Here is a 25,066-nt window from a genome sequence, read left to right as displayed (position 1 = left end):
AAGTGACTTATTCTTCTTATTTATTTACTTATTTACTATTGTTTATTTATTTACTTTTTTTATTTTTATTTATTTACTATTGTTTTTATGGGCCATATCATCAATAATTTATTGTGCTTTTTTCTTTCAACATGTTTTTGTAACAGGGAAATATGTTGTTTTTTTTTTCCAAATTTAAAGCAATACGGGTCTATGAAATACTGTCGAGTAAAAAAAAAATTTTTGTATTGATTTGAAGCATAAAAAATATTTTTGAATTTATAATTTTGAATTCCCACCAAAACGGTCATTGAATTGGCCACGCCCCTAATACCTCTCGACTCATGATTATTTTAAACTTTGTTTGAATTCGTTAAATTTTTTATGGAACATTGTCACGAATCTTGATGTCACAATTATCAATGCCAAACATGTCGCGTTTTTCTAGGGACAATTTTTATTTTTTTTATTTTTAATGTTAGGTATTTTTTTATTTATTTATTCATATTTTTTCCATTATAAACTATGATTAATAATAAAAATAGTGTGACCTCACTGGGGTTACCCGTGCCGAGGACACTTAACAATATACTTTTTAAAAATATTTTTACATTTGAGAATAAACAAAGAAGACTTAATAAACAGAGATAATAATTGAAATGTTCAGACAGTTTTAAACACTAATTATTTATGTTTATAATTAATTTATGTACATCTATATTATTTTTATTACAAAACGCACAATGAAAGAACAAAAAACAAAACATAAGCTATACGCTTGTGGAGCAGTTGATTCAACATCGGTTTGGGCGAATGAGACAATTAATTTTACTTCTACCTAGCCAAAAAAATATGAAAACATTTCTCCACAATATCCATATTGATTTTGAAAATACAATTAATTTTTCTAAATCCATTTCATGTGATATTTCCTATTACCTAATAATAAAATATATGTAGAGTGTAACTGGCAGTAGTGCCGTATTGTACATTTAAATAAATAAATATGCTATGTACATGAAGTTTGATTGAAGACTGATCACCTATCAAGATACACCGTGTTTGGCATGCCAGCTATCGACTATCGGGTGCTGACAAAGGAATTATATTTCTTCTGTGCCGTTTCCGAATGTGTTAATGATTAATTTGTTTTGTTTTAGTTTAATATGCTGTTCAACTCTTTGGCCCGCTGCCCCCACTGTCGCCGAGTGTCATCCATCGGCCGCTCCTTCGCCCGCAGCCGCGCCATCGGCTTCCTCATCCTGTCCATCGTCATGGCTGCCATCGGCATCGGCGTCACGGCCGGAACCTACTCCATGGTCAGCCAGTACGGAGGCATCTACGTGGCGTATATCGGGGCCTTCATCCTCGCTCTGATATTTCTCTGGCGTAGTATTCACTATTTCTCCGTCAAAGTCAGCATCCCCATGTAAATATGGCGTTCCCTTATTCCACACTTCTCTGTTAACTCCAAACTTGTTCAAGAAGCGGAAGATCCAAATATTCTAGTTGAAATGTAACTGGATAGGTTCAAGTAACACTATTTTTTTTTTTGTCATCTGAGTGTTTGTGAAATTCTTGGTGGAAATTCATTGTAATTTAATATTGAAATAAAAAGAAGAGTGATATTTAAATTTACAAATTTGGAATAACCATCGGTGACCGGTCTTGAAGATGTCGGGAAAGCGATGAAACTGGACACTGGTTATTCCAAATTAGTATTTAAATATCTCTCATTTCTATAATAAATTACAATTTACATTACTTTAATATCATCATCATTCCCTTTCCGCACCTGATGGTGCATAGGGCACTGCAATGGTACACCAATCGCAATGTATCTTGATCCTTTTTGTTGGATGAAGGTGAGAAGATCAGTCTTACGCTTCGAGTCTTACGTACCAGTCCAGGGACTATGAAATATTTTAGTGTAAAAACACCTTTTTAAGTAAATATTTCATGGCAACTATGTCGGGAATCGAACCCCAGACCTCTTGCGTGGTAGGCAAACGCGCCGACCACTACACCACGAGGCCGACTTAAATATAGTGGTTGACTAACCATGAGCATGTACATACATCTTGTTGATTTTTCTGATCAAATATCTAAATAAGTTGTTAGTGGAAATTTGGGTTCTTGAATGATAAACGGAGTTGGATAAATTTTCCAGTAAATATTGCCAATGAGGAAGTTTAGTGGTTTTATAAAAAATATGCATTCGATTATTATTATCAGCGCTATGATTTTTTAAAGTTTTGTATTTCTGAAATTACTCCGCATGTGACGTCTCAAGTTCTCTTACGCTTCTCGGTCAGTTCTGCCGATTGGTCCGTTGACGGTAAGTAAACTGGAAATCTTCTACAACTCTCTTATCGTCGGTTGATTCATATGAACCAGTGACGCCGTTCAAAGTAGTTCGTTTTTATTGAAATATTTGAAAATATTTTTTTCGTTCATTTTCAAGAAACTTTGCTGGATAATTTAATGCTCTATTTTTTACCACCCGTAAGAAAACATTTTTTGTATCCAATTTCCCGTAGGGCTGAAGTTCCTCATTGCTGTCTTTGATTCCGTTAAACACACAAAATTGTAATCAAGCGAAGTGTAAAGTTATCTAGTTTTTATCAGAAGAGAGTGAATCATTAACATTCCGGAGAAAGTCAGTAAAAGATGTATCTTCGTATATGTGCACATAATAATTTATGTTGGTACTATTCTGGGATTTTCTTGTGGGCATTATTTATGGTTTTGGGATGCATTAATTCTGTAGGTTCTTCAATTTATGTCGAATGTTTACTATGGTAAAGAATTCTTTTTCATCTTTGAGGCGTTAAATATTTAAGAGGTTCCAATGTTTTTTTAATTTTCAAGTATAATCATTATTATTTAGAGTTGCAAAAAAGTTTCTTTTCATTTGTCAGTGAATATACTGCTAACGATTTAAGAACACATCACCCATTCACATCTTTATTTTAGGCTTAATGTTGCGAATGTATTGAAATGTGAAAAAAAGAGATAGGCAGTGGAGTTGTGTTATAAATGTGTCAACCATGTAAAAAAAACTTGATTCAATGTAAAGTAAATTGTCAAATAGCACTATGGATATATTTAGTGTATATCGGATATGAAATCGCGATCATTATCTAACTTTATACGTGCTATATTTTAATATCTAGTATGACATACCGAGTCTTCCGTTTGTACTAAAATAGAGTTAGTTATACAAGAGCTTAATGTACTTCATGCTTTTGAGTTGGGTTTTTGACATGGTTGAAAATTTATATTAAAAAAAGCCATCACATGGTGTGTAAAACATAGAGCTCTCTTATTGTATGGATTTTATTTCATACCAATATCATTTTAGTTCGCAGTTTGAAAATAAATATAAACATTGAACACTTCCGTGCTCCCTGTAAAATGTGTCAAACAGTATCTTTAATATTCACCTATTATTTGAATATTGTTCAAACAGTTGATCTCTTTTTGAGCCAAGGTTAAAACTATGAGTAAGTTTACAATTTAAAAGTTGTTGTTGGGGCATCACGCTTCTTGTGTCGGAGTTTTTTAAATTTAGATATTTTATAAGATCCCATGAAATCATTAATTACTTAAAAAAACTATGGTTTATCACGTCAGCACCATTTAAAGTAATCAAATTATTGTTCAGGAATCTTAAATTATATAATCCGGAATGTTTGGCCCGCTGGCAATATCAAATCACAAATGCGGTAGATTTTGTAAATAGTATTTTAGGAGTGGGAGCATTCACCGCTTCTAGAATGAAATTTCTGATTGTTTATTCCATTATGGATCTGATATCTGTGTTATATTGTATTCAATTATTTTTCATTATAATTTTATGCATAGTCATAATAATAATCGTCATTAATTACGCCTCTGTTAAAACAACGTTTGAATGCCCTTAAGTTTTAGAAGGTTGTATGTCGCATTTTATGATAGATGATTGAATGGAATTACATGTTTAGCTTTAGGATGATGTATGAATGTGTTAAATTGCAAATGTGCTTAGTTATTACGAATTTTATTGCGTATTATTTCTGTATTAATAAAAATTACGTCTGAAACTTTGATTTGGTAGCTGAAAATATTTCGAAAACTTTGGCATTTGACTAACTGATATGGAGTGAGGATGATTCTAATATAATATCTACATAATTATATACTCTGTAATGACATATCGGAAAGTAATATAAGTTTTTTTTTGTACTCGGCCTTTGGTTAAATGACAGTTTGCTAGTTTTCATTAAACATCAGCTATTTAAGCTGCAGATAATTAAATAAATAATTATTTACATGTTAAAGTTCATATTTTTATAATATAATAAGATGTTGAAGTCTTAGGATATAATTACAATAAAATTAGTACGTTTCTTGTAAATAAATAACAGTAAATTTATTTACAATTACACTCATTATACAATTGATTCATTTCTGAAGATCGCCCCGAGGAATTGTAATGTGTTTAAATGACGTAATTTTTATTTTATTTGTGATTATTTTTCATGTTATTTATTTACAAAGAATTTAAGTAACTATTATGGAAGTTAATGCCCCAAAAAAAGGAACATAATAAGTATGTACATCAATATTTTCTTTGTGAAATTGTTGGAATAGGGATGAAATAAGTCAGTTTTTAATGTTAAGATATTTTTCTGAATTCTAGCTACACCGCGACTTTGGTGCAATATTTTTAATTTATTTTAATCCGGTCGCTTCGATGCGACTCCCCGATGCAGTCTGTTAGTGACTGAAGAAATAACTTGCCTACGTGGTCTGTTGTGGTGCCATGTTCGTATTGAAAACCACACATTTGACTGCAAATCATACACACGCAGCAACCGAAGCTTTACATGTGAAATAGCCACCTAATGCGACGGAAATTGATACTTCGTACAACGTTTGTAAATGTGACATTTTAAGAACTATAATTTTCAAAAATGTTTTTTTATCCAAATTTGTTTCAATTGACTAACTATACAAGTGGTTTAATTTTGCTACGCTATCTTGTTTATATAATGGCAGTGCTTCACTCGTCTTTTCCCATTGTTCACAATGTTTGCTGCCAAAGTTTGAGGCAAATTTTTATATCTCTGGAAAAGAACAACCCGTATTCGCTCGTGAGTAGTTTTTGCTTTATTTTTTTCTGATTTTCCATTACATTATTCGCTCTTATAATCGTTAAAAAACATAATTTCGACTGAACAGGCTGTGTATATAAGCCTTTCCACCTTCGAATACCCATTTAAATACAGAAATGTCGCATGGTACTCAGGTTTCACCATAACGACTTCTCATATCTATTTTTAGACACGATAGAAGGCAATTGAACATTTCTTAAAATATTGTTTTATCAGTTTACATTAAATTAATCATGGCTGGCAATTTTAAGTTACATTTATGGTGAAATAATCAAGTTCTAATTAAAATTATAATTTTCTATGTGAATTGTTTCTTCTGAACCATGTATGTAAAAATAATCAAATTATCATCATAATTTGCCTATCAACACCCAGTGGTGCGAAGAGCGCTATATCGGTATTCAAATTGCAGCGTATCTGGATAATTTTTGTTACGTGGAAGCGTTTCAGGTGCCAGTCTAGAGACAGTCAAATATTGCGGTGTAAAATCGCCTTTCAAATGTTTTACGTGGATCCTGCCAGGAATCGAACCCGAGACTTCAGGCATGGTAGACACCAACCGCTACACTACAAAGTGGATTTATCTCCATTGGATTATACTTTACCTGAGAGTAACCGCCGAGTTCAAAATACTCTTCTAGGCATACTGGTGGAATTTTTAAAGCTGGCGCGTTCGCAATACTTACGCAATGGTGTATCTGTGAATAAGCTCATGGTATGACATCGCACGGCATATGCATTATGAAAATAATCTCTGTCTCTCTTGCGCTCAGACGCGCTTATGAGCGTGACATAGACAACTATTGCTTTGTTGGTTGCTAATGATATGGCAATAAAATATACGCAGGATGCTTCTGCATTCGTCTGAATTTCGCTGCGATTCTTAACAGTAAAACATATAATAATTTGTATTCGATGTATATGTATTAAGTTATAGATTAAAAACACTGGTTTAAAAATATGTATTTTCAGTAATCAAATCATGTATAGGTCGATTATCTAGTATTAGCGCTTTCGCAAAACTTAAACAAAAAGATTTTCGATGTACAGAATATTAATTTAAAAAATCTTTATATTGTATTAAATGTTTTCAAAAATCTCTTTTGGATTAGAGCGAAAAAAAAACTATCACTTAAGAAAATATCATTGATTTATTTATTTTCAAATAAGCATGTTTTTTATTTAATATTTTGTGTTCATTATAATAATAATTAATACAGTGTAATTAAAATGCACAGTACAAATAATATTGGAGAAAATATGTATACACACTTATAGATGAACAATAAAAAAAGCACATTTGGTTCAAATTTAATATAACTTTTTTTAAAATCAACATCCTATAGTTTAATGCGTTTGTGTGAGTTTTGCGAACGCGCCAGCTTTTTAGTTAAAAAACCAGTAAAAAGATGTGTATTTTTTTATCATCCCGGGCGCTGAAAATGAAGATTTTTAAAATTCGCTACCACATCAATAAAATTGAAGATTAATAAAAAAAAACATTACAATATTGTGGGGTAATTATTACAACTAGATAACTTCAAAATCAGCATTTGTGAGTTATCTACTTAACTCTCCCTTCCCGGTGATGTGTAGCTGGTACACATTGCATCTAATAACTTTAATATCTCCATAAATATAATAAATTATGGGGTAAGATTTATTGGTATTTCTCCGTCATACATTCACAAATCGGTTCAAATGTTTTGCTATTAAATAATTGTTTATTGGGAACAGAAAAAGCATTTTACCAAAAATTGGAGGTAAAACACCAATGCAATAGAAAGTTTACCAATGTGTCAAATGTTGCGGAGTACGTATCAAGACTACTCTTAATATATTTATAATTGTCTCACACACGCTTAACGTCTCACTCTCGATAATACAGGTATATTCGGGACCGACAGAGGAAATTTCACGCGACACACGCAAACAGCAAAGCTTCTAGTACTTCTCCCAGACGCCAGTTAGTACTATCCGATTTTCGTCAGCGGCGGTTCTTTCGCCCGTGCTGGTAGCATGAGCTAATGGTTTTTTCATGTTTTTAGCAATTCGATTAAAAATATTATCAATTTTGACTTCAACTATAAATCTATGGGCAAGGGAAACAACCACATAAGTCAAAATGTATTACTTTTCAGGAGACAGTTTTTTGTGTTTCGAACATTGCAGGAATCAAATCTAACATTGAAAGAATGTCCCTTTTTTTCTCCATACTTATAGAAATTTGATTATGCTAATAACCGGGAATATATAGCAAGGTGTATACTCTTCAATGTTACGTCGTTTAAGGCATACAGTTAGAAAATATTCTACTTCGAGAAAACTTTTTTTGTAGCCCATTACTAATAAATTTATTTTGTGTAACAAAGAACATTGATAATATTATTCTTAATAACCTTATTTGACTTACAAGTTTTGGAACAGGTGTGAATATAGTTGCGTACTACAAGATAAGCAAATAAAAAATAATTTAAAAAGTTGACTCATGTGATTGTTCCATAGAAATTATTTAATCAATTGCATATGAATATTACATTTTTCCAATTTAAAATCTCTCATTTTTTGCATGTGTAATGACTACACAGCACTGTAACGCGCGTATGTTTTTGGGACAGTAAGAGAAAGGTTAAAACCCTTTTTTTTATCCTCCATGAATGCTACAAATAGACGAGCAATGCATTCAAACCATCGCAAAATAATTTGAATCAATCACGACTTGCCAATTTCTAGCATTCATGAAGGAAGATACAAACGTGTATTTTTTCTGAGTAACTAAAATGCTGATTTTGAAAGATACCTAGCCGTAGTAATTACCCCACAATATTGTTGTTCACAAAGCGGTATTTTGTGTCACATCCCATAATATGTACGTAAATCTATGGTGATCAATACATTGTAGAAATATCGTCCAAGTCACACGGTGTTGCCATGTGAATGCTTCTTGCGTACTGCATATTATATTCCCGGGTGTGGAGCTAAAAGGGGATAGAGAAAGAAAGAGTCAGGAATCGTCCAGAGAAAATGGAAGTTGTTATGATTTGCATTTTGTTTGAAATGTTATTAGTGATATTAGTGTGTAAAGCTTGACTAGAGAGCCGCGGAGTGTTTGGCTGACCTTTCCCATTCTGTGACGGTCCATGCATGTCAATAATAATTATGTATAGGCAATAACTAACACTTTTTTATAAAGAAAAATATTATTCTAATGTAATATAATATTCGCCTTATTGTACAAAGGCTAGTTGTGTATAATAAACATATTTAAATAATCCGAATGCATTTTTATTTATTTTCAAACTCCTCACGTATTCTTCCTATCCTCAGTCGGTCCCTCGTGACTGAGGATCGTGACCACCGCATCGTACCAGTCTGCAGTCCTTCGCTTGTCTCCGCACCCCGCATTTCTGTGAGCTACCACAAATGTACGTAGTTATGCCGAAAGCAGCCAGCCATAGAAAATCAAAACTGAGATAATAGCACCTTTGTGTAGAGAGTGAATTATCAAATTTACACAACAGTTGGAATATTTTTGACTTTTACAAATGAATACATTAGTTTTTTTTACATTTTGTAATGTTTTGTTTGTACAAGAACCTAATTATGTATTTGACCAGTTTATTGATTTTTAAAGTACCATGATAATTTTTTAGTGCTGTGGGTATTTTCTGCAAATTGAGAGAATGATCGGCACCATTTTTAGAAGGTGATTTATACAGTTTTTTTGTATGAAAGCGATCTGGCTGTTAGCAGAACATAGAATTGACCTTACTGCACCCGATGACATCAATATCTCATTTTTTCAAAATTGTGGACTGGCTGCTTTCTGCATAACTATGTTTAAATGAAGTGCTTTTACAGTTATTGACATTGTGTCATGGAGCAATCTTACATAAAAATAATAATGGCTTAAATTAGAAATTTTGCTTTAATCGGAAATCATATATCTTTTCAATAAAGCCCGTAGTGGGTTTTGCATGTTCGTGTAATTAGTATCCCGATGAAGAGACGGATACGTTTTGAAATCGATAGACATAGAAAAGACGGTAAATGGTAATATGCAAATGAAAATGTTTTTTTGCTAGCTGTTTAAAAGACAAGTAGTCATATTTTTAAAGTTTTTAATATTCCGTTTTGTTCAACTCAATCAGGAGAAAAAAAATAGCATTAATATCTCGAAAATGGAAAGCAATGAGCCCGTTTTAGCTATGTACCCTTCAAATATTTATTTTTGTTATTTTTATTTATTTAATTATAAACAATAAACAAAATGATGATTATTCAACTTTGGTGCGAATCTTGGCACCTTACCGAAGCTCATAACGCCAAACTTCCGAGTTTTGAGAGTAAGTGCTCGAGAATAGTAGGCATACGATGGTTCGATTTCATAACTAATATTGAAGTCCGAGAATGGACGCAGCAGCCTCCTAAAACGAGCGCCTTGGGGATGCGGCGGTGGACCTGGCATGGTCACGTGCTGCGTATAACCTAAACCCTAGTTGCTTCTTCATTACACCTGCGGGCTCCCGCCGTCCCGGAAGGCCGTCGATGACGATCTTTCGGCTCTATTCGGTGGAACTAGGGTATGCGGAATTGACGTGGGAGGATGCGAGAGTGCTGGCTGGTGATAGGGTCTCCTGGAGGAGTCTGGTGATGTCCACATGATCAGTTAGGAGCGGATGTGGTAAAGAAGAAGAATAATAAAAAATACAGGCAAATGTCATTTTGCGCCGGTTCGATTTACGCCGATTAGTTCCGGCGTGGGATTCCCTGGTTCGGCTGACACCAGACGACAGTAGGCATCGCGATTCTAATAGCAGACACACTTTTACACGTTGTTTTATTCTATTATTACAGTGTACGCGAGTAGCCTATTGTGTGTGTGAAATTGTTTCAGAGTTATTTTTCGTTTTGTTCTTAAGAAAAATAAAAAGGTATGATTATATTTTTGATTTTATTATTATTCAAATTTAAAGAATATTCAAATATTTGTAGTTTATGTTATGATTCTACAAGAAAGGAAGCAACAATTAAAGCAAATGAAATTATATGCTTTTTTTAAAAAAGGGTGAGAATTTAATTTAGCACCGACGAACTGGCGAGTTTGTATTTTTCATAAAAAAAATCATTAATTATATCAAGAAATTATTATTTATTTTTTAAACGAATTTAAACTGTATTTATCAAATACATTTATGATTTATTTTGAATATATATAGGATATGTATTAAATAAATATGTTAGATTGTCCTTAGAATTTTGCCACGGAACCCAACCTTATATCTTCCATTATATTTGTGTTCATTTTACGCCGGTGTCTCTCGGAACAGAACTCCGGCGTAAACCGACGTTTACCCGTATATCTTTATGTCGTAGTACTGACATTTTATTAAACCTTCGGGAAATATACCTACATTACTGGATATAGTACAAATGTCGAAAGGAAAGGCTGGTTGTGCTTGTGTGTTTTCTTTAGATATGTATTTTTACTTGGGTCTTCCTAGAATCGTTACAAAATAAAGATTGTGGGCCAAATTAATACAGTTTTTAGTTTCAATGTGTTTTATCGTAAGAATCTTTATTCTTGTATCCCGAGACGTATCCCGATGTGTCTGCTTCATCTTCTCTCCCGGCTAATCCTTTCCCCTTCCCTTTGTCATCAAACCTCTCTTTGTGGCTGCCGGTATACTTGCTCGTATCTGTCAACCTCTCCACTGCTCCACTCTTATCCGTAACCTAAAGAAAAAACAAAGCGAATTTTAATAAAAGAATAATAATTATTTTTCCTTAAAGCAGTGGCAATTTTTCAGATGAGGCAAGTGAGGCTTTGCCTCACTAAAAAAATCATACCCACGTTCATAATGCGGCACATTAAATAAAAAGCTTAAGTATAAAAATATATCAACGTAAAAACAACCCTATTCCCTTGTCCAAAATACAGTTTAATGCAAAGCACAGGAAATACACACGACATCTTCAATTTATTAATTTAGTCTCTCTTTCAGAAAATACGTGCTGCTAGCGAAAAACATATTTATTTTTGTGTCTAAGGTTGAATTGGAATAAATTAATATCGTTTAGGCGCAAAGTAAACGAGCCTTAAACGTTTAAAGAAAATCATAATTTTATCAAAACTAAAAAAGTCGGGCGTTTATGCTACCTTTAAAAAAACTAGTAATGTACCAAAGTTAATTAATATTGATGATTATAATAGTCTAGCAGTATTGGAGTATAAAATATATTGTAGCCTCACTTGACATTTAATTCCAAAACCGCCACTGCCTTAAAGTAATTCAATAATCATGAGTTCACCCAGCGGTCGGCAAACTCATTACTCATTAGTCAAAAGAGCAAAAATCAGCGGTACAATAATTAAGATTTATTTTGAGAGACAAATTTATTTTCGTTTTAAAACGTTTCTTCTTGTCAACGAACCTTATATGGCAGAAGATTTGCGTATTCATTCTTCATTTCAACAAAAAATTCTTCGAATTGGGGATGATGAAGAGCTTAAGCTATTGTTTAATTATATTGACCATCTGGATTACCAGTTTCAAAACATTCCATTTTTTTCTGGAAATGTCTGAGCACAAAGCGCTTCTTGGGGAATGATGCAGTGGTAAACAGGTATCTCGTGATCAATTTTCGCGTTTAAAATAGAAACAAAATCTTTTTTCACTCCCGTTATACTTTTTGGCCTATGTTGAAATTGAAACAATTTTATCGAGTTTGAGATGATGTTTCTCTGTCCATTTACAATATCTTCGCAACGTGTTTGACCTTTTAGTGGCAATAATCACAAAAGTTTTTCATTAGGATCCGTTGACAATATATGCAAAAAGTGAAACATAGGTGAGGTAAACCGTGTGAGCCACATGCGGCTAACCAAATGAATAATTTCATGCTCTGTCGAATGCAAACTTGTCTAGTCTGAGATAAACAGTTTCTTAAACTAGTCTGAGATAAACATTGGAGCCAGACAGACGTCGCATCGCTTAAGGTATTGTTGCAATGTAGGTATTTCTGTATGCGAGAGATAAACTTCGGTAACTCCAAATATGATGAAATTGAGTTATTTTAAAAAATTGTTTATTTTTACAGTATACATAAGAGGTAAAACAGAGTATTAAAAAATAAAGGATAATTACATAGAAATGAAATACATATTAACAGTAAAAATAGTAAACAAAAAAATCCCACAAAAACATGGCCTGTTCGTGGGTATACAAGAAATGTTTATGAATTTTCGCTCCTATAATAAATAGACAGTTTTAATATTTTTGTGTAACATAAAGAGAAAAGAAAATATTCTGTAAAATCTTCTAAGGTTTTTTTTAATAGTAATTAAAAAAGGATTTTTTTTTTTTTTTAAATAAAAATAATAAGGGCAACAAATTATACAAAAAAAAGAGGTTATGTCTTTAGTTTGAATCCAGAATAGTGCGTATTTTTTAAAAGAAGGAAAATTTCGAAAGTTTGGGATCAATGAAATATTATCAGTAAAAAAGGAATCAAAAAATTTTGGGCCTATAAAATAATTAAATTTTTTTGGGCCTATAAAATATGCATGTCTCTGTGCGAGCCTCATTTTTCAATGTGGTATTTCTATCACACAATTCCTTCTTTGACTTGATCTATTTGAATTACATGGCAAATAGCATTAACTCCTAATTTCTTTAATAACAAAGATTGTTTAACAATTTTTTTAGTATGTCTAAATGTTTTTAGACCGGCTGGATTTCCTCCCTACATGAAAGAGTTGAGGAAATGTGGATGTTTAAACATAGGTAGGATGGTGAATGTTACAGTGTGTAAAGTGGCCACTTAAACCTTCTTAAATATCTTGGAATAACTGTAGTCCAGTATTTGAGGTGTGATGAACAAATTGAAACTATAACTGCAAAAATTAAGCGCTTGATACATTTTTTCATCCCACTTAGAAATATACTTAAAGTCCCGGACTTGAAACACCTATAACATGCACTGGCAAATTCTGTGTTGACTTACGGTCTAATTGGTTGGGGAGCTTGCACAAAAACCGCCTTGAACCTGTAGCAATTGCACAGAAATCTTTAATCCGAGTAATTAAAAAAAAAACATTTCGTTATCCAAGAGACTTGCTCTTCAAAGAATTCAGAGTACTGAATATTATTCAACAGTATATATTGAGAACGGTAGTGGTTACAGACATAAATAGAGACATTTACCCAAGCGTCAACCACAATCATAATAGAAGATGAAGGGGTCAACACTGTTCTGGTATCGAGACAACACTATTACGTAGGCAAAAAGGTCTATAACCTTTTGCCAGAACCATGGAAAGACGGGAGTGTTGTCAAGTTGCGGAAGGTGTTGACCTCGCTCTTTCACGACATTGGTTGTAGGAAGTCAGAAAAGTTAATGCATGCCACGGATTGGAGATTCTTACTGGATGTCGAAAATAAAATATGAACATAAAAAATAATTTTAAAATATATAAATACAGATGGCAACCATGAAGTTTCGCATTATAAATAAATTGTCTATGTTTTATGAATGTATATATGTATGTGTATGCGCATGGGTGTATGTACGTGTGTGTATGTATGTGTGTATGTACATGTGTATATATGTGTATGTGTGAATGTATATGTATCAAAATGTGTATACGAGTAAATTTATATTTTATTAGTCTGTGCTCTCTATGAATATGTTAACTATTATCATTTATTAGAATGTAATTGCCTAGCTTGGAACGGGATATGTACCCTTGTTAGCTGGGTAAAGTGAACGTAAAATTATATTTTTTTTTTTTTAAACCAGCCGATGACAGGTCATAAGCCCTGTAAATGTCAAGACTTCTATATTTTCTTCTCAAAATTTTATTTTCTCTTTCGGTTGCAACAAATAAAGATTATTTATTTATTTTTTATTGTAACTTCATACCAAATTAGAGGTTAAGAGACAGGAAGAAAACACAACTTTTCCATCTGAGACATTGTTTTAACTCATGAAGGTACATTAGACAATTTTTTTTAAAAGAGTCATTGACACATTTCTGGTTCTGATCCCAGCAGAATGCTCATACGTGGTTTTCCTGTAATTTGAATTATTTCATACCAAATCACGTATGACTTTTGATCAGAGGAATCTCTATTTTGTGGTCCCAAGAGTGTTCGATGTCCTGTATGAACATATTAAGTTTTCCAAAACAAAAGCCATTTTCAGAAGGAGCGCACACGTTTAGATTTTGTCTCAGAGAAGAGACCATTGCAGGAGACTACTGCAAGATATTGAATAGGTTTAAATGCATACCTTGGAAACAGCACAAAACTATGTACTCGAGGCTCTGCTTGGGGTCCCTATCAGAACACCCACAACGGAGGTGTTTGAACGAGTGGGTGTTCTGGACGTCAGGCAACTGTACGCTAGGGCACTTCTCGTTCACACACATAAAAATGGTTGCAGTAAATATAATACAATCTATGAAACTAGATAAAAATAGAGACAACTATTTGTGCCACCTAAAATGACAACATTGTTTGGTCAGAGGAGTCCCATGTACCTTGCTCCCAAAATTTACAACACTCTACCTCTTGATTTAAAATTGAATACAAATAAACAGAAATTTAATTTATTTGTTAAAAAATGGCTTCTGGATTTTGGTCCTGAAAATCGCCTCGAGATGGTCACTCCACCAACACGTAATAATGTAAATGAACGCCTGGATACCTGTTATGCCCAGTGAGGTGTTCATATAGAAAAGAAAAAATATAATGTTATACGTGAAATAAATAAATATACTATTAAGCTTGTTGTCCTGAAATACGAGTATATGTTCATGTAATAATTTTTAATTTTTATTTTTGCTATTATTTAATAATGTACATGCTTCCACTTTCCATTATGTTGTATCCCAACTCAACACAGGGCTCTTGGCCTCATAGAGTTAGGGATACGTTGTTATTTTTTTTTTTATTTTTTTTTTTTTTTTATTTATTTACAATTTTAAAAAACCCGTTAGGGTTACATTAGAAATTTAATATTGTCTAGTCATTTTATGTCTCGTCTAGTCTAGTTAGTTCAGTCATCATGTGCTTTTTCAGATTGATTTTAAATTTGTCTCCATTAAAAGTTTTCAAGTAGTAAGGTAGGTCGTTGTAGTGTTTAAGTCCATTATGTAGTATTTTTGACTGTCCTGTGTTTGTCTTTGCTTTTTCAATATGATAGTGTTTTTGTTGTCTGGTGTTATATTTATGTATGTCAGCATTTTTGACTAATATTATGTCGTCGTCTTGTATGTTTCCCAGTGTTATTTTGTGCACAATTTTTAAGGTCTCAATTTTAGTCAAGTAGTTTATGTCAAACTGGTGTGTTTTTTTGTACAGTTCAGTCGTAGAGGTCAGGTAGGGTAGGTTGTATGTTAGTTTAAGAATTTTATTTTGTTGTCTTTGTATTCTTGTTATGTCTGTCTTGTTACCAGTTCCCCAGAAGGCAATCATGTAACTCAATTTACTTTTGACATAGGCTTCGTACATCATAATTTTTTCTTTTCTTGATATAAAATCTTTAATTTTGTAGAAGAGGCTATGTAGTGATGCCATTACTTTAGTGAGTCCGTCTATGTGTTTTGTCCATTTTAATTGTCTGTCCATTGTAAGTCCTAGGTAAGTCACATGTTCTAGTTCTTTAAGAGTTTCGTTGTTTATTTTTATGTTCATGTTATGGTTCTTCTTTTGTGTTTCGAAATGTATTATGTTGCATTTCTTGGCATTTAGTGTTAAGAAGTTTTTGTTTGTCCATTCTAATAGTTTTTGCACGTCATTGTTGATGGTTTTAGTCGTTTCAATGTCATTTTTGTTTTCATATAAAATTCCTAAGTCGTCCGCATAGATTGTTTTTTTTCCCATTATGTCACTGTGTATTATGTCGTTAATGTATATTATATAAAACAATGGTCCTAATATTGATCCCTGAGGTACTCCAAATTGCATTGTTGTTATTTCACTTTTGTGTTCTTCAATTTTCGTATTTGTTATATATATGTATTTGTATGTATAAATAAATAAAATTCAATACTCCCAAAGATTTTTAAAAGGTGTATTTTGGTAATGCGTATCAATATATTTTAGAAAACATTTTTTTTTAAAGAGTCTCATTGAAAAATGCAAGATGTTCAAGGCATGAAATATCACTAATTTGCTGAGAGGTACTATAGTTTATTTATTTTTACAGGAACAAACAGTCAACGATGATATAAAAACATAAAAAAGATATGGTTTAAAGACAGACCAGCGAAGTTTCCAAATAAATATCATACATATTAAATTTAGGTACAACAAAAGGGTTTGTTTGTGTGTATTTATATGAGAGTAAGTGTAGAGGTGTGTTTGTGTGTATTTGTGTGAGAGTAAGTTTTCATGTGTGTGTAAGCGTGAGCATAATTTAATAGCAAGTGGGAGCGTATCGCAGCCAGAAAGAATGAGCCTAATTTATTTTTAAATAAATTCAGGGGCATGTTAAATATATTCATAGATGAAAAAAAAGCATTATAGTTTGAGCAAGAACGATAGAGGAAAGAGTGTTGTGAATAGTTAGTGCAACAGACTGGCAGATGGAATTTTCTTGTCGCGCGAAAGGGGACATTAAGATTAATTTTGGAGTAGGTTAAAAAAGTTTACTTTATTATTTAACAATTTATATAAATAGCATAATTCAGATATAGTGCGTCTATTTTCAAGGGTAAAAAAAACATTTTGTTTAGCAGATTGGCTGTAAGTGCAAAGCGTTTTGTTGTTTTTATAATCTAGGTATTTTAAAAAATTTCGTTGAACATTTTCAATCCTTTCAACATGTATCTAGGACACAAAGTGAAACATGGTAAAAATAACCAGACAGTAGAGTTACCAAGAAGAATAAGGCTGAGTTGGGCTGTTTTCAGCAAACAAGGCATGTGTAAGCGTGAGCATAATTAAAAAGCAAAAGGGAGTGTATCGCAGCCAGAAAGAATGAGTCATAATTTATTTTTAAATAAATTAAGGGGCATGTTAAATATATCAAGAGATGAGAAATAGGCATTATAGTTTGAACAAGAACGATGGAGTAAAGAGTGTTGTGCATAGTTAATGCTGCAGACTGGCAGATGGAATGAATTAAATATTTCTTGTCACTTCAAACGGGGCATTAAGATTAACTGTTAGTATTTTTTTCCTGCTGAGAAAAATATTTAGCGAAAATCACCAAAAAATTGTCTGTTATTCTTAGTAAAATATTATGCTGATAAGCCGGAGAGATTCTTACTGTGGCTCCTTTGGATGCTCCCGGAAGCCCACAGCTGGTTAGCTTCTGTAGCAGTTCCTTAGAATCCTTCTTCTTTTCCCTCGCTAATTCTTCCACATATTTGGTAAACTCTTGCATAGATAAAGATTTTGCCCTGTTACAAACAAAATTTTAATCTTGGCTCTAAGATGAAAATTAACTATAGTCCTTAAAATATAGCTTGATTAAAATAACAGCTGCCAAACCAATGTGACTAGTGATGGTAAAGTACTGATCCAGTGATCAGTATCATGCATCATTGATTTATTTATTTATTAAGGAAATCATACAGTCTTTATATAAATACAAGGTACAAAAAAATAATTAAAAAAGTAAGACCAATTACAGATTTCACACTAATTTATTATGAATGCAGGAGGAGAGGGGAAAATATAATTAAATTCTAAAAAAGGAAAAAAATGAATATTAAATAAAAAGTACATAAAAGGGAGAAGACATTGTATAGCTCCAACATTACTTTTCTCCCTCTCTCTCTGCTTCCATGAACTTTTATATTTCTTAGTAAAAATACACAACCACCAATAATTAATTAGATGCAGGTAGTAGATGTACATATGAATATGTATAAATTAAGATTTGAAATGAAATGTTAAAATTAAAATCAAAAGTAAAAGTTAAATTTAAAAATTAAAATGTACTGATCAAATCGATTTTATCAGTTTCAGGACAGAGTTTCATGCAAACATGAAACTCTGTTTCCGAAAATTTATATAAAAACGTAAAAACAAGCCTATTATAGTGTGTGTTTAAAACAGTTATTCACCAAAAAGTAAGACATTTATACTTTTCTCATGAACAACATCAAATGAATTATTTTTTTATTCGATCAATTTACATTGATCATTTGAGTTTTTCTACTGACATTTTTTGGTGGAACTGCATTTTAATTATAATAATAAAAATACTTTAAAGTTAAAACTTTCCACTTTTATTTATAAAATAATTATAAATTAGAGTGGAATAAAACTATAAAGTATTTTTATTATTATTCAATTTGTCTCATCTCTAACATTTAGCAAAATGATGTAACCTTGTAAGAACGTCGTCAATAATTAGGTTAACATTTAGCAAAATGATGTAACCTTGTAAAGAACGTCGTTAATAATTAGGTTTTTTTTTTTTTGTTTGTTTTAAAGTAGATTTTATATAATTATCGTGTTTTATGTGTCAAGCATTGTATTAAAAAAATAAATTAACAAGCCAGATACGAATAATTTTTCATGTGTCAATATAAATCACTCCTTTGACGTTACTACAAAGTTATGTCGTCGCTTTTGCTGACAACTGTCATTCTAATCAAGCTATATTTTAAGGACTATAGTGCTGTCGAGTTATAAATATATCACACGAGGTCTTGTATGATTTGTATTACTTAGTTATTAATAACAACGATTTTGTTTGTCAAAATTTTTGTAGACAAGGACTGGATTTAACTCCCTGTAGAGCTGTCAATATCAACATATTACAACATAGATTAAGAATATTTTAGAATAGGTAATATAAAAGTCCAGGCATCTACAGGGCTTATGACCTATCATTGGCTGGTTTAAGTGGCCACTTTACACACTGTGTAACATTTACCATTCCGCCCACATTTGAACAGATCCAATTGTTTACAAAATAAATAATAATTTCTTAATATAAATAATGATTTTTTTATAATAAATACTAACTCGCTAATTTGTCGGTACTAAATTAAATTCTTACACTTTTTTGAAAAGAGCATCCAATTTCATTTGCTTTGATTGTTGCTTCCTTTCTTGCAGAGCTATAGCATAAACTATAAATATTTTAATATTCTTTTAATTTTAATATTACCAAAATAAAAAATATTATCATATCTTTTTATTTTTCTTTAAAACAAAACGAAAACTAACTCTGAAACAATTTCACACACACAATAGACTGCTCGCGTACACGGTAATAGAATAAAACAACGTGTAAAAGTGTGTCTGCTATTAGAATCGCGGCGCCTACTGTCGTCTGGTGTCAGCCGAACCGGAGAATTCCACGCCGGCACCAACCGGCGTAGTTGTAAATCAGCGTAAATCGAACCGGCGCAAAACGACGTTTACCTGTACAATATTTTTTTCTCATACATTTTCAAGAAATTTCGCCGTTCACTATTTTTTACCACGTAAGAAAACAATCTTTTTATATCCAATTTCCCGTAAAACCGAATTTCTTTATTTTAAATTAATAGAGGCATAGAATTATAATATACCAGAAGGCACGTGAACCAAGTTTGTGATAGCGTAATGTTGCCAGACCGCGAACAATATACTGTTATCAGAACACAAATATAAGATAATTTTCTGTTATGTTATGTTATGTTTTACCACAAAAAAAAACACTGACTGGACTGTAAAAAAAACAGGCACTTTTATAACTGTTAAAAAAACATTAAATACTCAAATGATTAATAGAAATTGAGTAAAATTAATACAGTTTAATAATAAACTAAGAATTATTAATAGAAAGTCGGGTAAAAAATTCGACTACCCTCGCAACGCGAACAAACTGTTAATTTAACAATCTGACAGACGGTAAAATAATCGAATACTTAAAATTTTTTTTTTGTGAATTCGCTACGACGTGAAATGCGATCAATCCATAGGGAATAGTCCCTTTTAATCCCACAGTATTTTGACACGTAAAAACGACACAACACGGCGAAATTGAATTTAAATCGGTAGTTGGGTACTAAGCGTCGTCTACAGAGTAACTAATGGCTAAAACGTAAAACTACTCATTTACGAGTAGTTTTGTCGGCTTTAATTTGATGTGCGTACGCGTTCCCTGTCTATTATAATTCTATGACAGAGAATAATTAAAAAGTAGTAATTATCAATTTCTTCATCAATCTGAAATAGTTTCACTTGTTACTTGAATTTGTTAAAACAGATTCCTGTATCTGTGGTAGTAATAGTTTTTCCATCGATGATTCCTGCTTGTTTCATCCATTTGTCACTATTGGTAAGTGTGATTTTATTACCGTCATTCTTAGGATCACCAAATTTAGCAAACGCTCCGAAAATTTCCTCCATTACTTGTCAATTTATCTCTAACGGCATTGTGAATTTCGATAAAGATTACAAAGTCATTACGAACCCAATTAATTTTCAAATTGACAACTGACTTTACTGGATTGTTATTAATAAATTCCCTGTTATTCTTTTTTTAAACAATTAGTTTATCGTTGTTCAATTTGAATTTACCCAGTACTTACGTAGTAAATACCTAAATATTTGATTATTCATTTTATATTATTTTAGAGTACCTGCTGTCAACACTAGGAGTACTTTATTGTTTCATTGCTCCAGTAGGTACTTCTTCCAACCAACGAAGTTAGGTAACACTTATGGAACGGCTGCAGACATTCTGTCCAATTCTTTTTTATCTTATAAGTCCACAATATCAAGTTTATTTCTAGCTGCTTGACAAATCAATTTCATAGATTAAAAAAAAATACTTACTTGTTTATTTTTATTTCCCTTAACTTGTTGTTTTCGTTGTTTATTATTTTTTACATTTCATATATACATATTTTTATTTCTTCTTTTTTCGCGATAGTATATGCTTGCTTGTTTATTAATTTAACTTAAATTTGTCGTTCTTGCCTACCGTAACACTTTATTAAAGATGTTGTTTTTTTGTGTATAAAAAAGTTTGTTTTTGAATGTTTACAAACAGCATTTGTTTTTTGTGGATCAATCAGATTCTTTCCTTAAATTCCTTATAATTTCTACCCGTTTATTTCTTTTTACTGAATTTTTAGTAAAACTAAAATAATATTAAATTCAATACATTTTTAAAAATTGTATTCCTACATCAGTACACCCCTCTGTTGGTGAAAAAACCGGAGTTTGACGTTTGCAAAAAGATTGACATATTTGAAAAAATATTTATTTTATGTTTTGGAATTCAACCGAAAACAAGTACCTAGGTACCTACTTAAATTCAATATTTGAATATTAATAATTTTTAGTTTTGGAATTCAATCATAAACAAGTACCTACTTATCAATGAAAAGTCTTTTGCCAACGTTCGGGCGAGATAACGTATGTCGGGTCCGCTAGTTAAGTGTATAAAAAAGAAATATATAAATAAATTGATTTTTACAATGTGCTCATCGACAAGGGGTTTACGCCTGGATTGCCGCAACATGCCTAACAATTCGAGTCGTTACAATATTAGTATTTTATTTATTTATTTTGACGGCTTACGCCTTTAACAAAGTATAAATAATATTTGAAAACAGTTATAATGAAACAAAATACAAAACACCTGTACACAAGAGAAGAAAATATAGATACATACAATCAGCAGAAAATAAAGAAATAAATGAAAATTAAACATGAAATTAAAGCATAGGTATGCAGCAAATCAGCAATAATCAAAGAGTTTAAATATAAAAAGTATTGAAGTAACAGAAGCGATGTATAAAGAGTAAAACAAGTATAACTCTTAGTACATTTTTATAATTAAGAAAAGAAGTGATTAAAAAATAATGATTTTAATTTAAATAAAGATAAATGAAATAAATCTAAGTTTCAATGTTTGTTTGCTAACATGTGGAGCCGTTGAATAGGCGAGTATTTAGCATAGTTTGAACTATGCAAATCAACAGAAAAAGTAGTATTTTGTCTCGTCCCACGCTGTCTCACATAAAAATTCGTACAATTTAAAAGTTCGGGAATGTCAAGAACATTATTTAATAACTTGAAAAGCAGCACTAAATCTGAAATTTCCATTTTATCACTAATACATATTAATTTTTACTGCTTCATTTAATATCTTCCCATGCTAGAAAAGCCGTGAATTTGGGAAAGATGGCTTCCACAAAGTTGCACGCTTGGCCAGAGCCAGCTGGGGATTGTCTTTTGAAACTTCAACAGTATATTATAACTCCATTTTTCTAGGCATCGTATGCTATGCAGCTGGCTGTTGGGCACACCGATGTAAGTTGCAATATTTCAGGTGAATTATTTTAAGCGGACAAAGGCAACCTCTTCTGGCTCTTTCTAGAGCATATAGGACATGCTCGACGGATACACTCCCGGTTCTAACGGGCTTGTTTCCTTTGGATCTGGAGGTTCAGCGACGATCTGCAAATTTCCACCTAAAAAATAGGCGTTCTACTGTTATTGGTGGTATCCGTCTACTCTCAACTGAAGGAATGTCTCAATCGAGTATTAAAAAAACTTTAAATGCTCTTCTTAATGCTTGGCAATCGCGATAGGAATCTTCCCCTTCAGAGAGGGTTACCTTTCTTTTTTCCTTTAATCCGTCTGCGCTTAGAATCTTCTTGGGTTATCCCCGATCATTAGACTAGGCAGTTTTTATCAGGTCATGGTAAATTTAATAAAAAAATATTTGTTTTTAATATTGTTGACTCTCTTTCGTGCTGCTGCGGATATCCTAACCAATCTTCTGAACACATCCTATGGTCTTGTCCCTTTCCCCTTCTCAATGATTACCGAATGGATACGTTTTTATAGTGGCATCATTTTTATGCATAGATGCTTTTATATGTTGATAGGGCAAAATCTAGCCACATTATCTGTGCATCTAGTTCGTTTTCAAAACTGACAGTTATGTCAGAATTTAATTCGACTCCAAAATTTACTAATATCACTCTTATATTTGAAATAGGCTCTTAAGAAAAAAACCGACTACCTCAGAACGATAAAAAAATTAATTTAACTATAATTAATGCAAAAACTGCTAGGTGGAAGAAAAATTTGTCAACTTTAATAAGTGAATTATTTTATAAAATAAAATAAACTTGAGCTGGTATAAATGTTAATTATTAAAATAGCTTTTTGTCTCACATTAAATAAACTAAGAAATAAGTATTTATTCCATCTGCCAGTCTATAGCACTATGTACCACACTCTTTTTTCTATCGTTCTTGCTCAAACTATAATGATTTTTTTTCATCCATTGATGTACATATTCCATTCCCCTTAATTTATTTAAAAATAAATGAAGGGCGTTCCTCAGACTTATTTTACAAAAGATTTTCGGATAGAGAGTAATGTATGTTGGTAGATGGTATAATCAGGTATATAAAAAAAAATATTTAAAAAATTAAACACTGCAGGTTTTTGAAAAAAGAATATTAAAATTGAAAATTTCTAACATGACGTCCTTAGCTTCCCATTGGAAGCGCGGCCACGGTTACGCGCCTGTGTTTCTGCAACATGTCTAGCATTTCAACAGCATTTCAACAGCTGAGCGACAATAATTTTATTACAAGAAGAATTCTCAATTTATTTCAAATAAAACACTTTGTAAATTTACCACACAAGAGTTTAATACATTAAAACACGACTAGTTTCAGGTAATCAGTCATACCCATCCTCAGGTGTAAATATAAACTAAACTAAAATACATACACAGATTAATACTTCCCAGATAGCAGTGAAACTTAGTACAAACTTGATTTAAGATTGATGGAAGGTTGAAAAGGAAAATTTGACTCGACAAGTTTTTATCAAAAGTTGCTGGAATATTGTTATGACAAATTTGAAGAGACAAGTTTTGACAAAACTTGCTGGAATCTTGTTATGTCAAAAATGGTATTTCAGAATCCGAAAGTCATATGGTGATGATCAACACATTGCCATATACATAAAAATATGAAGAGAATTCTTTTTTTATTTATTTTTATTTAAACTGTTATATTTAATCCCAGGACTTTTCTACAAGACCGATTTTTTTTTGGCACCACAACAGGCCGTGAGGCCCAATTACAGTGGTGAATTACAGCACGGTACGCCCAGCCTTAAGAAAATCACATTTAATTTTTGTGTTCTCACCAGGAATCGAACTCAGAACCTTCCATGTGTGAGCCAAATGTCTTAACCACTACACCGCGGAGGCCGCCGAATTAAATTGGTGCATGACAAATATCCAAAAAAGTGGTTAGTTCCAAACAACATTCAGAATGGCAATACTATCAAAGTCATAGAAAAATGAAATACAGGCAAAATCGAGTAAAAATATTCTGCATATATATATATATATAAATATATGTTCGTAAACTAATCATGACTAATCATGTACCTACAATATTCCTTAAAAAATCAAATTTCTGAAACTTCTATCGTATTGATAAAAAAATCTTTATTTATTATTTTATAATGCCGTAAATTTATATAATGTAGTAAAAACTCAGTAAAAAAAAATACAGCGACACTTAATTTTACTATTCCGTAAACAAGAAAAACTGTTACAAAGTGTCACGGAGCAAAACGTTTAGAAATTTTATTCAAAATCAGTGGGCCTTACTTTCTACATTTCCTTATACCAAGGAATAACTATATCCGGTGTACCTGTTTATAACCGGTACAAAAAAGGTTACTTATAAAAGTATTTACTACCCAGTATAACAATACTAAGCATATTCCATCGTCTTTTTTTTTACTATGCCACATTTATGATCGAGCTACGTATTCAAGTGAATAAAAAACGATAATGATATTTATTTATTAATGTTTCATTTTATTATTGTGGTGTTTAAGACTGTAAATAAACTATATTTTCTGGGCGTCACGGACCTTTGAAAGATAATGTTCAATGTAAATAATTGAAGAAAGACGATT

At 31.9% G+C, this 25,066-nt stretch overlaps 2 protein-coding genes across 8 annotated transcripts; one reads left to right on the top strand and one right to left on the bottom strand.

The window, feature by feature from the left end:
• The first annotated feature begins 1,138 nt into the window (after nucleotides 1-1,138).
• LOC148278375 (type 1 phosphatidylinositol 4,5-bisphosphate 4-phosphatase) lies at nucleotides 1,139-8,412 on the top strand. The gene has a single exon (XM_088231512.1). It carries the CDS (start codon nucleotides 1,146-1,148, stop codon nucleotides 1,410-1,412), a length of 267 nt encoding a protein of 88 aa, XP_088087638.1. The 5' UTR covers nucleotides 1,139-1,145; the 3' UTR covers nucleotides 1,413-8,412.
• A 2,179-nt stretch (nucleotides 8,413-10,591) lies between these two features.
• Nucleotides 10,592-20,628, bottom strand: LOC148278374 (tubulin polymerization-promoting protein family member 3-like). 7 transcript variants are annotated; one of them, XM_088231506.1, is made up of 4 exons: nucleotides 20,452-20,628; nucleotides 19,164-19,224; nucleotides 17,418-17,550; nucleotides 10,592-10,874 (listed from the first exon to the last, which is right to left on the bottom strand). In XM_088231506.1, exons 1-4 carry the CDS (start codon nucleotides 20,501-20,503, stop codon nucleotides 10,692-10,694), a joined length of 429 nt encoding a protein of 142 aa, XP_088087632.1. In that variant the 5' UTR covers nucleotides 20,504-20,628; the 3' UTR covers nucleotides 10,592-10,691. The 7 variants fall into 7 exon arrangements, with proteins under 7 accessions (XP_088087632.1, XP_088087631.1, XP_088087630.1 ...); XM_088231505.1 differs by having other exon boundaries at nucleotides 20,343-20,532; XM_088231504.1 differs by lacking the exon at nucleotides 19,164-19,224 and having other exon boundaries at nucleotides 20,343-20,628.
• Nucleotides 20,629-25,066: the final 4,438 nt, after the last annotated feature.

Source organism: Micrasema longulum, unplaced genomic scaffold (genome assembly GCF_059751315.1).
Source record: "Micrasema longulum isolate JH-2025_06_02 unplaced genomic scaffold, ASM5975131v1 h1tg000888l, whole genome shotgun sequence".
Classification (NCBI taxonomy): domain Eukaryota; kingdom Metazoa; phylum Arthropoda; class Insecta; order Trichoptera; family Brachycentridae; genus Micrasema; species Micrasema longulum.
The sequence above is the reverse complement of the archived record's forward strand: the minus strand, read 5'-3'. Positions and strand labels throughout refer to the sequence as shown.

Bases quoted from the DNA above. Each gene is read 5' to 3' on its own strand.
- LOC148278374 (XM_088231504.1), bottom strand. From the start codon at position 20,503: ATGGAGGAAATTTTCGGAGCGTTTGCTAAATTTGGTGATCCTAAGAAT. The intron at 17,551-20,342 runs GTAACAAGTGAA...TGTTTGTAACAG, and splicing joins ATCTGTTTTAACAAATTCAA to GGCAAAATCTTTATCTATGC. The intron at 10,875-17,417 runs GTAAGAATCTCT...TTTTTTCTTTAG, and splicing joins GAGCATCCAAAGGAGCCACA to GTTACGGATAAGAGTGGAGC.
- LOC148278375 (XM_088231512.1), top strand. From the start codon at position 1,146: ATGCTGTTCAACTCTTTGGCCCGCTGCCCCCACTGTCGCCGAGTGTCA.